Genomic DNA, 13,474 nt, shown 5'->3' with positions numbered 1-13,474 from the left:
TCAGTTAAATTAGTTGCATCATGGGATATAAACCATGATAATTGGACTTGCCCTTGACCTGATATATTAGTATATGGCTCACGTCCCAAACGCTAAAAAATATGAGGAGCAGTAGTTTGGAGACATGGGTCTGATGAAATGCAAATACCACAGTAAAGGCACTGGAATTCTTCTCTTATGTCACTGCTTTAACGCACTCCAGACTGCCGACCTGCATTTACTTTTATTGGCGTTGGAAGTGTGCTAACTTTCACTGTGAGGGAAGGTGAGGGAAAGCCATACTCTTTTACACACACTCAACCACCTGCATATTTTTCTTGTAATCATCTGGACAGCAGATTCCTGTTCCCACCCACCGTTTTTGTTCACTTCTAGAGCCAATGTAAACCTGCTCTTTGTCACAATGGACTCTTCTGTCTTGTTTAGATCTCATCCAGAGAGGCAGCCAAGAAATTAGACACAATTAGACCTAAATACTTGAACAAATTTTTCCTTGTCCTTCACAATGTCACAATGAAAGTAGAAAAATACTGACATGTGTACAGACTTGCAGACTTGGGGTGGAGTGAGAGCTGTGCAAAAAAAAAAAAAAAAAAAAAAAAAAAGAACCCCAACAACAAATAAGTCAGCGAGTTCTCTTTGCTTTTGGTGTACAGGGATAATGCTAAAGCTCTGGGGTTTCCTCAAACACAAACTTGGACACTGGACCAACCTCAGGGGCTCCACTGCTTCTAAGCATTCCAGATGGCCTCATTTAAACCATTTATATGTCTGTCTGGCTACCTGTCTCAAAGGGGTAAAATGTTGTTTTTGTTTCAGAATGCACTTTTTGTTGAGATCCCACCTTACCGAAACCAGAGAATAACTAACCCGCTGCAGGTAAACTTCTACGTGTGCAATGGCAAGAGGAAGAGGAGCCAGTACCAGAATTTTACCTATCTTCCTCCCAGCGGTAAGCATCATTCATATTACATACACATCATTTCTTTATGTCAACACAATTTTCTTTTTCTTTTACAATTGTGTCCATTTTTTTATATTTTTATACCGGGCAGTGCTTGGTAGCCTGTGAGTGTCTGCAGTGTGTTTATACTGTTGTAAGGCCACGTTCCCCAGTGATGAGGTGTACTTGCTGAGTGACAGAACCTTGGAGCAGTGTTGATGTAGACAAGTCAATCCCCCTGTGACCTCATTCTCACACCCCCACATCACACAATACCTGTCTGATGCTCCAACACACCCACCAATGTGCAGGGGTGTGTACATATGTGTGCACATATGCACTCAAACATGCAGTGTTATACTCTGTCATTCGTGTAGCAACCTGAAAACTCAGGGATACTTCTCTTGGTGTTCATAGATGGCCCTCACGTTGGAATTTAAAGAATGTGTTGGTGGGAGTGTAAAAACTTGTTCTGCTATATAAGTATACTGGTCAGCAACTATGTTTTCAGTTGCTTTCCAAATTTAGTTAAAGCAGACATAAGCATGAGCTACTCTCGGGGCTGCAAGCAAATTGTAATTGAAACGTAAGACGTAACATATGGATGCAAACTTAAAACTAAACCAAATTGCTGCGATAGGCTTCAGCTCACCCATGATCTATAATAGATAACTAAATGGATGGAGTTTTTTCTTTTAAATTAATGTCATAAAAATCTGAGGTAAATTTGCTCTGGAGCAGGTTTTCCCCAGTAGATGGTACAATTTTTGTTGCAATATTGTATTTGCAGCTCAGTCTTGGACAGCAATGTTTTCATTGATCAGCATCTAATGGGTATACTGTTGCTAGGGTATGATGAACTGTGTTATAAGTATACAGCTGTTAATAAGATGTGTTGTCTAGAATTATCAGCAGATGTATTTATGCCCACAGGAGATAAAACACATTTTGGAAAAGGCTCTGAGAGAAATGCAGAGGAGAGCCCTATTTGAAGATCCCTGATTGCTTTGATTTACAAGTGCATAGTGCGTAATTTGGCCAGTTCAAGGCAGACAAACTGTGGCCATATTTAGTATATTCATTTTATATACTGTACTGCCTCAAAGAAAGTAAATCTTATCGGCCCCCATTATGCATTCCCAATCGTTTTGCTGAGCATAAATACAGGTCTAATTAAAAGATCTTGTTTTTGCTGCCAAGTCAACCACAAGTGCATTGTAGACCACACAGGCAGGGCCAACAGAGTATAATTAGTTCTCTGGCCTTAAAGCCATGGAGTCCGCGAATAACAAGCAATTTAGTGGTAGTTTGAGATGTGGTAGTCATTTCTTACAACTTATTATAAAATATCAAAGATACAAGATACAGTCTTTTTTTAGATTGCAGTTGCAGAAGTCTGAATGGAGAAGCATTCACAATAAAGGCTGCATTAAGCTTATCGTTAGCACACCCACAATTGTCACCTTATCTCAAATACAATATTTTTTTAATACAACAAAGGAGAAAATCATTTTCATCTAAGTCTAAGGTTTTTGCTTTACAGAGTTTATGTGTTGGCTATTAAGGGAACAACTAACGCTGTGGCCGCGTTCGAGGCTGAGGACACCCACACTTTTGCACACACATATGTTGTCAACACTTTCTTGCTTTCCTTTGTGAAAGATACTCTTCCGGCCCGCTGTCCCACTTGAAGAACATTGGTGGTTACTGAAGTTATTAACGGAGAACATTTCTTTCACACTCTGGTGTCCGCTCATCTATAAAAAGACTAAACTTACCCTTGAAATAGACTTGTTTGAAAGAACGGAAGGATGAGGCAAACACCTCTGCACCACAGATGCAGATGAAACTATCTTTATTTTCCATTTTGGTTATGCTGTCATCATTCTTTCTTGCTTACGCAAATGTGAGCATCGCCAATTGTTCCTGGCAATATTAAACAACTCATCTTTCTACATATATATTTTCCGTATTCTTCTGATAATTTTGAATTGGATGTGTAACTGAACTGGGAGCCAATGTGCATATAAAAAAAGATAACAATCTTAATAAATCACATTCAACACACCCACCAGCGTGTGCGATATGTTAGAACAAACATAATTTAGCACACGCTATTTATGATCTTCGTAAATTTGGCCTATAGACACTACTAGAAATAGAAGAGAAAAACATGTGCAAAGCATCGAATGTCTTTGGGCCATAACCCATAGGTTGGGGGTTGGAATAAAAGCCAGATGAAGTTGGACGTTACTGAGAAATCTGTTTTCTGAACTCTCATATGAAGTGAAAAAGAGACCTAGACATGTTCTAATCTTGAGAAGGATCTGTTGGTCTTATATATTAGATGTGACACGTTGCATGGAACTTCCACAAGTATCGAAACCAACCTTTCGTTTGATTGTAGTATCGGCCTTAGTGTTGCCTTTCTCATTCATACATTTGCCTTATTATTTCACATAACTTGTCATACAGAATGGTATCCAAACTTAGAGAGGACAATTTAGTGTCACTGAAGTAATACTACCTTACCTGCATTTCAACAAAACAACAGCAATTGATTTGATGGACCTTGGTCGTCCATTGAAATAAGAGAGAAGGGGGAAGGGAGGAAAAGAGGAAAATGAAGGTGTCACAGTAGAATAGACCATGTGAGGTTTATGTTGTTCCCCTGCACGAGAGAGAAGGCCCTTGAATCATGGGACTTGCCTTACGATGCTCTCCAGACAACCTGTTCCCTGGGCTCCGAAAGCAGACAGGACTGACGCAAATGGTCTCCCTGCTTTGTTATCACTGCACCACAGCTCAGGACCCCAGAGGCGTACAGGCATGATTATTATCTTTTAAATTCTCCTCCCACAAAAGTAACAACACATCGAAAAAACATTTGGCTCATTTAACTTGATATTTTTCAGCATGTTTTCCTGTTACTCAAATCTTATATTTAGATAAGAAAACCAATGATATATTCAATTGTAGTTAAATTCCAATTGCTTTATTCAATAAAATATTCCTAATCATTGGCATCAACTTATCACTAATAGATTTTCAACCAGATATTTCAACATTTTTAAGTGGAAATGCACAAAACGAACTCGCGACTTGGGCCCGTTTCCATTAGTTTATATTTTGCGACTATTGAGAGGAGAGGAGACTCCGCCTTGAGATGACGTTGCATGAGAACTTCTCAAGGCACTGCTGATCACAGAAGTAATGATGGACAGATTGCTGTCATGGTTTGGTTTTTGGAAGAACTCTTGTCACAATTGTGCCAATATTCACTGCATACCAAGCCATTATAAAAATGAGACGCACTGTAAAGTCTGAGGAGGCCCTCCACAGAAATAAAAACAAAATGTATCCTGTGTATCCACCCTCCAACACGTGTCTTGATTTGAAGAAGCATAAGATCTGACCTATCAGTCAAAAAGCATCAGGAAACATTGCAGAGTGCCTGTGCTAGAATGGAAGTTCCAGAGACAGGATCAGCATGATCAAGTGGGGTCATTGCACTCTTCTTGCATTAGCCTGAGCCTGAAGCTCTTGAAATCACAGACGCAACTCATTGGCCACTTAAGAAACCCATCCCAATAAGAATCCAGTCATGTCTTTTTTTTTGTCCTATCATTTGGTCCTAAGAGAAACAATTGCTGCTAGAGGGCAGGCAAAGCCAAGGGACCTGCAGGTCCTCCTCATGTAGAAGCAACAGCAGCAGCAGCAGCAACCTTGTGCCTTAAAGTAGAGTTTTATTGGATATCAGAGCTGGAGGAGAGTCCAAAGAAAATAGGTCTTAGTCTTTATTAGAACCAGCTGTGGTTTTCCACTCTGATGATTCATCCATTTTTCTTTTCCCCCTATTCTTTGGCTTTTTTTTCTCGACAGACTACTGAGAGCTTCACAGTGAAACACTGAACCATGGCTACTGGTTATTTGTTTGGATTATCAGTGGCATAGTCGCCACAAGTGTACATGCTTATTGACTGAGAATAAGCAATCTTATTCTTCTTCATGCAAGCATTTTGCCACATTTTTAATATGTTCATCTTTCTTTCTCCTTTCCATTCTTCAGTGCCGATAATAAAGACAGAACCCAGTGATGAATATGATTCTTTGGGAACTTCAGTGCTGCCACTGCATTCAAAACCCTACTTCAATCATCCCAGACTAAATCCCATCATGCCTGTTGCTGATCATGATGCTTGTCTGGCTAGTGGCTACCCTCCCTGCCCTTCTCTTAATGCTGCCATACCATCATCATCCCCCAATTCCAGCCCAACGCTGCATGATCTCTCCCCTGTGGCATTCAGCAAGTGCCTCCCAAATAGTCCCACTCGTGCAGCACCTTCAGGTCAGTTGATGACAAGCTTCCAGGACAACAGCAGGCCAATCCTCACCCATCCAGCATCTCCCGACCATGGCTCTCCCCTAGGTATTTTTCAAACACAGGGAAGTCCCAGTCACCTCAACAGCCCAGGAACCCATGGATTCCACTCAGCCTATGCCAATAGCAGCCCTTCATCCTCCCCAGCCTCCCATGCTTCTACTCCCAGTGGACCAGCAGAGAGTCCATTTATCCAGGTCTACAGCCCCAGCCAGGTTCAGGTAGCAGCCACCCCAGCCCAGGCTGGAGGGAACTCACCCAGCCTGTTTCATGAGGAATCAAGTCCACCTGCCATCACCGTCAAACAGGAACCTCAAGAACTGGACCAGATGTACCTAGATGATGGTGAGTTCACTGTCTGACTTGCGAACAACCTTACATGAGAGTAAAAATACAATTTCAAACAGTGTTTATCATTAATATATGAACAATATAGATGATTGACTAAGAAGATTGATTCCTTTTAAAATCAAAAAACGTCACCCCCACAGCCTATTATACCAGGCTCTCGCTACAATTTTGTTGCATAATGCAGGCTAGAGATTTAAGTCACATTTGTTTTACTTAAGCAGAAACCCAAATAAACAAAAAACATATTAAATAATTCAATTTTAGTCCCAGACAATTTATTTGCTTATCCTATTTGTATTGTCCAAGTAGTTGCTTAAGTTCATAACACAACATTGCGATGATGAGATTTTGAAACAATCTGTCAAAACATCACAGAGAATTTGGGGTCAGCCGAGGTCAAGCATAACAAAACAGTGGCACACGCGTGGCGAACCAAACTGTTGACATATCGACTAATGAAGGAAGCAAAACAATAGGTAGGGGTTTCCTAATCTCCGCCTGGCTTTTTGGGAGGGATGCCGGGAGCTCTGAGGCAGAGTCGTTCTTTTTCCCGTCTTTTCCCTCTGGAGTACAGTCCATGTAACTGTCGTCATCAAGGGAGACTAAAGGGTCATGGGTCTACTCTGGCAATGAGATCAGACACACCCAAGGGAGAATATGGCCGGGTTTATTGCCTCCTGTGTCTATCCCACAGCATGTCTCTCGGGTCATCAACCTGTTATCTATGTTAGCAGAACCGTCATTAGTTGTTATGATATGTATTCGTAGGATGTTCAGTGGATTTTCTCAGTTTGAAATTGTAACACCCCCTGTATCGTAATACAGGAGGGGAACCAATGACCCTCATTGAACACTTTCCTTGTCACCCTTCCTGTTAACATTAGTGCGTGCGTGTTTGTGGGTGTGTACCTGTCAACAACTCACCCAGGCAAGAGGTGTGCATGAGGGGAGCAGGGAAGTGGGGAGTTGATGCTGCTGGACTGTAATTGTGTTGTCAGCATATCTGCCGGTTTTGATGAGTCCCATTTGTCGTCATAAACAGACAATGCAGACAATGAAGGATGTTAAGTTATTACACACTTGTTTGTGGATGTGTTTTCTTTCACTTCAGTAGTGCCGCAAAATTTAAATACTGCATCAGCTATTAGTTCCTCCAGGTATTCCAGTTTCCTCCCACATTCCAAAAACATGCATGGTAGGTGAATTGAGCACATTCAATTCCTGAGGTGTGATTGTGAGTGTGCGGGATTGTTCATCGATACGTTTGTGCCCTGCGATTGGCTGGCAACCAGTTCAGGGTGTACCCCGCTTCAACTGCTGGAACAAGGTCCAGTACGCCCGCGACCCTCGATAAGATGGCTACATCTTTAAGTTGAATGTCTGTGTTGTTTGTGTAATCGAAAATAGCCCTGTCATTGTTATTATTAAGGGGGTATGTAAATAGTTCCTTCCGCACCGGTTACGGGGGTAAGTGGAAGTATTATTAAGGCGCATCACCGTACAAGATTTTAGAGAATAAAGTTTGAAAGATCTAATTTAAATGACAGGCACTGAGATCACTCAATAAATTAACTAAAGTTGACACCATTGAATATTATATATATAATATGCCTTTGATTAATCAAATAATCAGATAAATGTCATTGATTGCAAAATCTTTTTCATATTATTATTTAATCATTTGTTATTTTCTATTGAGTATTGTATAATACTCAAATAGTATAATAGATAAACATAAGCAAACAAACAACATTAATATCACGAGTGTGTGATACTATGGCTGTAAACATAAAGTTTATTTTTGGAATATATTAAACATTTTCTTTTAATTGATTCTGATCCAGTTACTTCTTTGGTCTGAAGTACATCAGAAATAGGACGTAATGATCATTGTGTTCCAAAGTAAAAGTAGATGTTTGCCAATTCAAACACAAGAGATAATCAGTCTGCTTTCAGGAAAGACTACTGAAATCAGACAATATCAACATTGTTGAGATGCTTAAATCAGAGGATTTGTGCAGTAGTAAGCAAAGCAATTATATTTCAATTAATTATCAAAATAATTGATGAATTTAATAATCATTTAGTTGTCGATTAATTGATTAATTGTTGCAGATATAAATTCAACCAAACCAATCTTGCAAAGTGGACACTGATTGTAGACAAAGCAGGCTTCAGCGTTGCTGTTTTTATGTTTATATTTGCATTCATATGCAAATAACACACCTAAAACCCTGTAATGGGAATTGTGCTCTCATTGTTACCAACATCACAGACTGAAGCTCACGTCATTCAGAATAATTAAATTAAGTGTAACTGCAGCTTTATTTTTGATTTTTTTTTATTGGTGTCCTTTTACACAGATGTCTAGTATTTAAGATGTGCCTGAAGTCCATTGAAATACCAGGTTGAAATCGTGTAACCTAGTTTCCCTTCCCCACTACTCTATCCATTGTCACTTAGTGGGCTCAGTCTTTCTTCACCCAATGGCCAAATGTATTCTATCAGTGATTACAGTTGCATTAGGGACGCACAGGAATGTATATTGATTGACCCAGGACAGTGTAGCGCCCCCATGAAAACCTCAGTGTCCTACCACTTTGCATCACCTGTCATCTGCTCATGCATTCTGCGGTAAGCTTCTGGAGCCCGGTAAGTATGTGGTGGTAACAGCATACTCCAAAGGCATCTGCCGCTCCCAGTTCTCTCTCAAACTCCTGAAATGAGTCCTAAGTTAAAATAAATAAGATTGGAAGGTAGCTCACAGTACCTCCCGCTTCCCTTCTCCATGCATTACCGCTGTGCGTTAGTGAGCTGAGCTCTCCATTAAAGAGGAAGACAAGCGGATGACCTCACCTCAGCAGCAGTGATTTAACGCCAGGGATATAGCATTGTGTTGCTCCTCAGCAATTGGGGGCTGGTGATTTGGAGTCCATGGGCGCACACTTGATCTTCCCCAAGAGTACAGCGCCTCCCACGCTCCAATGCTTAGGCCTCCAGGTCTCATCAGGCAAAGGAAATGTGTCTCTCTGGCCAGGGCTGGATTTTATATAGCCCTTGAGAAATCACTCAACTTATCAACAGTGAGCTACTGTACCGCAAGGAGCACTGTTAGTATGGCGCGAGTCAGAGTTTTAAACCCCTGGACCGCAATACACAATCTCCAAAGTAGATTTTGTTTACCTGCTGCACTTGATGTGAGTAAGGCTGAATGCAATACCTCCAATGCCGGTTTCCGGATCACTTGTCCGACCTAGGAATGGCCTTCAGCACAACAGGATCCCAAATATGGGTTGAAGATTACCTGTATTGTACAGTGGACCGTGGATTAGGGGGGCCAGACGTCCTCTTTTTTCCAGACATGTCCTACTTTTGAGCCCTAAAAAATCATTCGGGGGGAATTTCAAAAATCGTCCGGGATTTTGTTGGACTCCCTCAAACATAATACGTGTACAGAATTGCCACTCCATTCCATCTCAATCAATTACATGTGTTTTTGAATCATTCACAAATATGACACGCCCTTCTCCTCAAATCTAGTCACTTTGCTACAAAGTAGGGTGGGCTGGCCAATGTACACTGAGTGTTTACAAGCAATGCCGAAACGACAATGTACGTTCAAATTCTTGTGCTTTCACCAGGGTCGTGATCCTTATGAAGCTAAGTGGTTGACATGCAAGGCAGGCACTTACGTGTCTGTGGCAAATAACGGTGCCAAGGCAGCTCGCAAGAGTACGTCCGCCTCACAGTTAAAAGAGTGTGGGTTCGATTCCACCTCCAGCCCTCCCTGTGTGGCGTTTGCATGTTCTCCCCGGGCCTGCGTGGGTTTTTTCCGGTCACTCCCACATCCCAAAAACATGCTTGGTAGGCTGATTGAGCACTTCAAATTGTCCCTAAGTGTGAGTGCGAGTGCAAATGGTTGTTTGTCTCTATGTGCCCTGCGATTGGCTGGCAACCGGTTCAGGGTGTCCCCCGCCTACTGCCCGATGATGGCTTAGATAGGCTCCAGCACGCCCGCGACCCCCGTGGGGACTAAGCGGTTCATAAAATGGATGGATGAATAACTCCATTAAACTGCTAGGTAAAAAAATATTTTCAAATAATGGAGTTTATTTTTTTTGCCAAGCAGTTTTAAGGGACCTCACAATAAATGATAGATTTGATTTATTTCAAGAAATATTTCTGTTCTATATGATTTTGCTACACATATACAGTACATTAATGTGTGTGTATGTATGTTTGCACATGTGTGCGTAGCAAAAGAAGCATAGTGACTGGGCCAGGTATTTGGTCCGGTGAGGCTACTGCAGTGTGTCTTGTCTTATTAGCTGCTGTTGTGATTGGTGATATCATGAAATACAGCTGAATGCAGCACAGTAGTGCTAATAGGAAGGTCAGATTTGTACCAGCTGCCTTTCTGGGACACAGAGGACCTTTATTCTCCAAAACAAAACAAAACAAAAACATAGGGGCCTCAGTCAATTTCTGACAGTTAACATATGTGCTCTGATTACTTTGCATTTCAGGGTAGTTTTACTTGTGATTGTTTCCTCTTCAGTTCAGGGTTTCTGCATTTGAAACTTGACGAGGCTTGTTTTCTCAACTTGAAAATCAAAATGTTGTCAAATACCCTTCTCTGCGGGAACAAAAAGGGGCATTCTATTCTTGTAGAGGATCTCCGTCTAACACTGATGATTCTGAAAGCAACTGAGGCTTTCCTCATGGAAACTTTTACACATTCTGGAACATTTCCCAGACCCCAGGACTCTCCAAAACCCTTAATGATGATTGAGAGTGCGTCCACACCACGCTGAAAACATGCTGAGTCGATAACATTGGAGTGTGCCGCAAGGCTGGCTTTGGGATCAGAGGGGAGGACTGAAGAAACAGAGTTAGGGGGAAGGGTGTATATTTAATTCAAGGTTTGAAGTGTCTAATGGGACTAACTAAAGCAGATTTGCTTAAATAGTGTTGTTGTTTTTTTAATGTATACTTCCTGTCTTTTAGTGGTGGAGTCAGCAAGACTTCTAAGTATTTTTCTGGCAAGTGACCCCCCAACCTTTTTAACCTATGTCCCCTTTTATGAAGGTCAAGACTGGATAAATGTCTGTCGAAAAAAATGCTGTGGTTAAGTGCAATGCCAAGAAAACAGCCCTCTGGACAAAGTGATATTGACAGGTACCAGAGAAATCGTGATGGCTTTTTTATTATTAATGACCACAAACAGGATGTAAGTATTTCACTATTGTTGTTATTGATGCCTTCTCATGAGAATACTCTTTTCCTGGCAGACTTAAACATGACAAGCCATAAGTAGAAGACTTGGGAGAAGCTCTCAAACCCAAACAAATAATCATAATAATATTTATTTTCAACAGCTTTAATACTGTTTAATGTCTCATCACATTGATGCAGACTGGACTATATTTCCTCATATGCGTTATTTTTTTAACTGCAGCAAGAGGAGGCATTTTCAATAATAATAATAATAATAATAATATAAATAATCATAATAATAATAAATTATGATAATAATAATAATTATTATTATTATATTAATATTAATATTTATATATATTTATAATAAGCAGGAATTCATCCCATGCAGCATGCACACAAGTCAAGTAAGGTTTATGTTACCTAACGCCAGGTTAACTCGAGGTCTTGTTTACAGTGTAATAGTTGTGTGCTTTATTATTTTTAAAAGGAAAATTGTGAACCAATGTGCTGAAGAGTTGAGCACCATGTCAGTTCAGTTCAGTGGAAGATCTTTGGATTACCCTCTGTCTCCCCTTACATCATTTATCACCGCTGGCCCAACATAAGAGCCGTTAGATTCCTGGTAGTGATCAATGTGCTTTTTTTTTTTTTTTTACAAGACATATTTGACACTATTGTCAGGATTGTGTGTGCGTTAAACAAATAACTGGATCTAAGTGGTTACATATGAAAGGGTCACATTGCAAGTATTACATATTTTTAAAACTATCTGGAACATCATTAGCCCCGATCAGATGCTTAAAGATTAATGTGTAAAATCAATCCGTTTGTTGCCCAGTTGTGTTGGCTTGCTTTTGCCTGCGTGTGCACCACAGCCCTGGCAGAAGAACCAGAGGATCTGGTCCAGTTTCAATGGCTCGGTCATATTATCCACAGTCACTAACAAAGAATGTGTCTGCTAAAACCTACACCTAAATTATCCAAATAAATAGATTTTTCCATTAGTCTGGGAAATGACACTCATAAATTGTAGATGTGATTCTTAGGTTCTGATTTTCAATTACTAGAGTTTATTCTGTAAAAACATCATCACTTTGTCGGATTTGCTACTGGAGGAAGGTGTAACTTATTTACTATAATTCATCCAAGCTGTTTAGAAAAGGAACAACACACTGGATACAGGATGAAATATTGCTTGAAAAGTACAATTGGACTGCACTCAAGAACGCTGTTGATTCAAGCTGCACAAAATATTTGAAGCTCTGTTTTTTAAGTTAAATCATGCATGACGTATCTCATACACTTTCTCCTGACACAGCTGTTTAGAGGGTCGGTTTACGTGGCTCACATTCTGAGGTTAAGGGAACACAAGTTGAAAAGCCACAGAGACACGCAGATCGTAACGGGTCAGGACTCAGACAGGGTCTGCGGCTTGGCTGGGATATGTATCCGTGTACACAGTATCTGTGATCCTGTAGCTACCACCTCGGAATATGACAAATGTCAGTGTGGTTGATTGCAATGACAGGATGATAGCGGAGGGAGTCTATTTTCCCCAGAAAGCTTTATAATCCTTATCTGTGCCTAAGTTATGATTTCACGCGCTGTACTTTTTTTTTTTTGTGGTAGGTCCACTGCTATGCTTCTTTGACTAACGACCGAATGACAAAAACTAAGCTGTTTTATTTGTTATTAAAACACATTCTACCACTACTGTTTAACCACTGTTCCTCTTTGGAGAGCTTGCTCAAAATGCCACAAATGCTGCAGAGTAACATGAACCATACATTAGCCTTTAATGGAGGATATCTCCAGTTGGCAATAGAAATATGGAATGGAAAAATTATAGCATATCAGCACATTTGGGTGGATCCACAGATCCACAAGAACGTCCCAGTTATCTTGTAGCAGCACAAGGAGCTCAAAGTTCAGAAGTGAAAACTGTCCACTTTTAAATCTATTTCATGTATAATTTCTCTAAAACTGAAATTATCACATACCGTTTGCCACAGGAAAAAACAAACAGAAAAGGATAGCTGGATGCTTTGAATTGTTTTTTAATATGGAAGTAAGTTACAGCATCAGTAAACAGAAACAGGTTTCCATTCCAAACCACTTGATAAGGGTTCCTCTCTGTCTGAAATGTGTTCGTTCAGTGAAAAAGTATCCTGCTATGCGGATGTCAGGAGAAAGTTTTGATCCAACTGTGGGAGATTGGGAATGCTCTTGGGTTCGCACCACTTGGCTGAGTTAGTCACCAACACTCTGAAAGAAGCGGGCGGAAATTTGGAAGAGGTAGTCAGAAAGCCAGAAACACATGGAGAGGTAGTCTTAATGACTTCAAATATAAAAAGTTAAATGATTGATATGTCTGAAATACTTTGTGTGAAACGAATTTACAAGCCCAGCTTCACTGTAACAGTCCATTAAGGACTCCACTTCATTCATGTTGACAGGTAAACAGAAAGTGTGAAAATGTTGACTTGCCAAAAAGTGTTTCTGTCATTTAAAATGAGTTTTGTTCTGATGGGCCTAAATTAGAGATGGGAATCTGGAAAATTTGGGGTCAGAGAAATTTC

General features: G+C 40.4%; 1 protein-coding gene across 1 annotated transcript in view; it reads left to right on the top strand.

Annotated features, from left to right (window-relative positions):
* The window catches only part of LOC147052305 (nuclear factor of activated T-cells, cytoplasmic 1-like), a 44,935-nt gene that overhangs the window by 22,536 nt on the left and 8,925 nt on the right, over positions 1–13,474 (top strand). The window contains exons 8-9 of the mRNA XM_085918737.1: positions 820–952; positions 5,013–5,669. Coding sequence (XP_085774863.1) covers positions 820–952; positions 5,013–5,669 — 790 coding nt within the window. The remainder of the gene's footprint in view (positions 1–819; positions 953–5,012; positions 5,670–13,474) is intronic.

Source organism: Syngnathus leptorhynchus, chromosome 8, assembly GCF_054491065.1.
Source record: "Syngnathus leptorhynchus isolate UIUO chromosome 8, UIUO_Slep, whole genome shotgun sequence".
Lineage (NCBI taxonomy): Eukaryota > Metazoa > Chordata > Actinopteri > Syngnathiformes > Syngnathidae > Syngnathus > Syngnathus leptorhynchus.
Note: the sequence above shows the minus strand (reverse complement) of the source record. Positions and strands in the feature narration are given on the sequence as shown.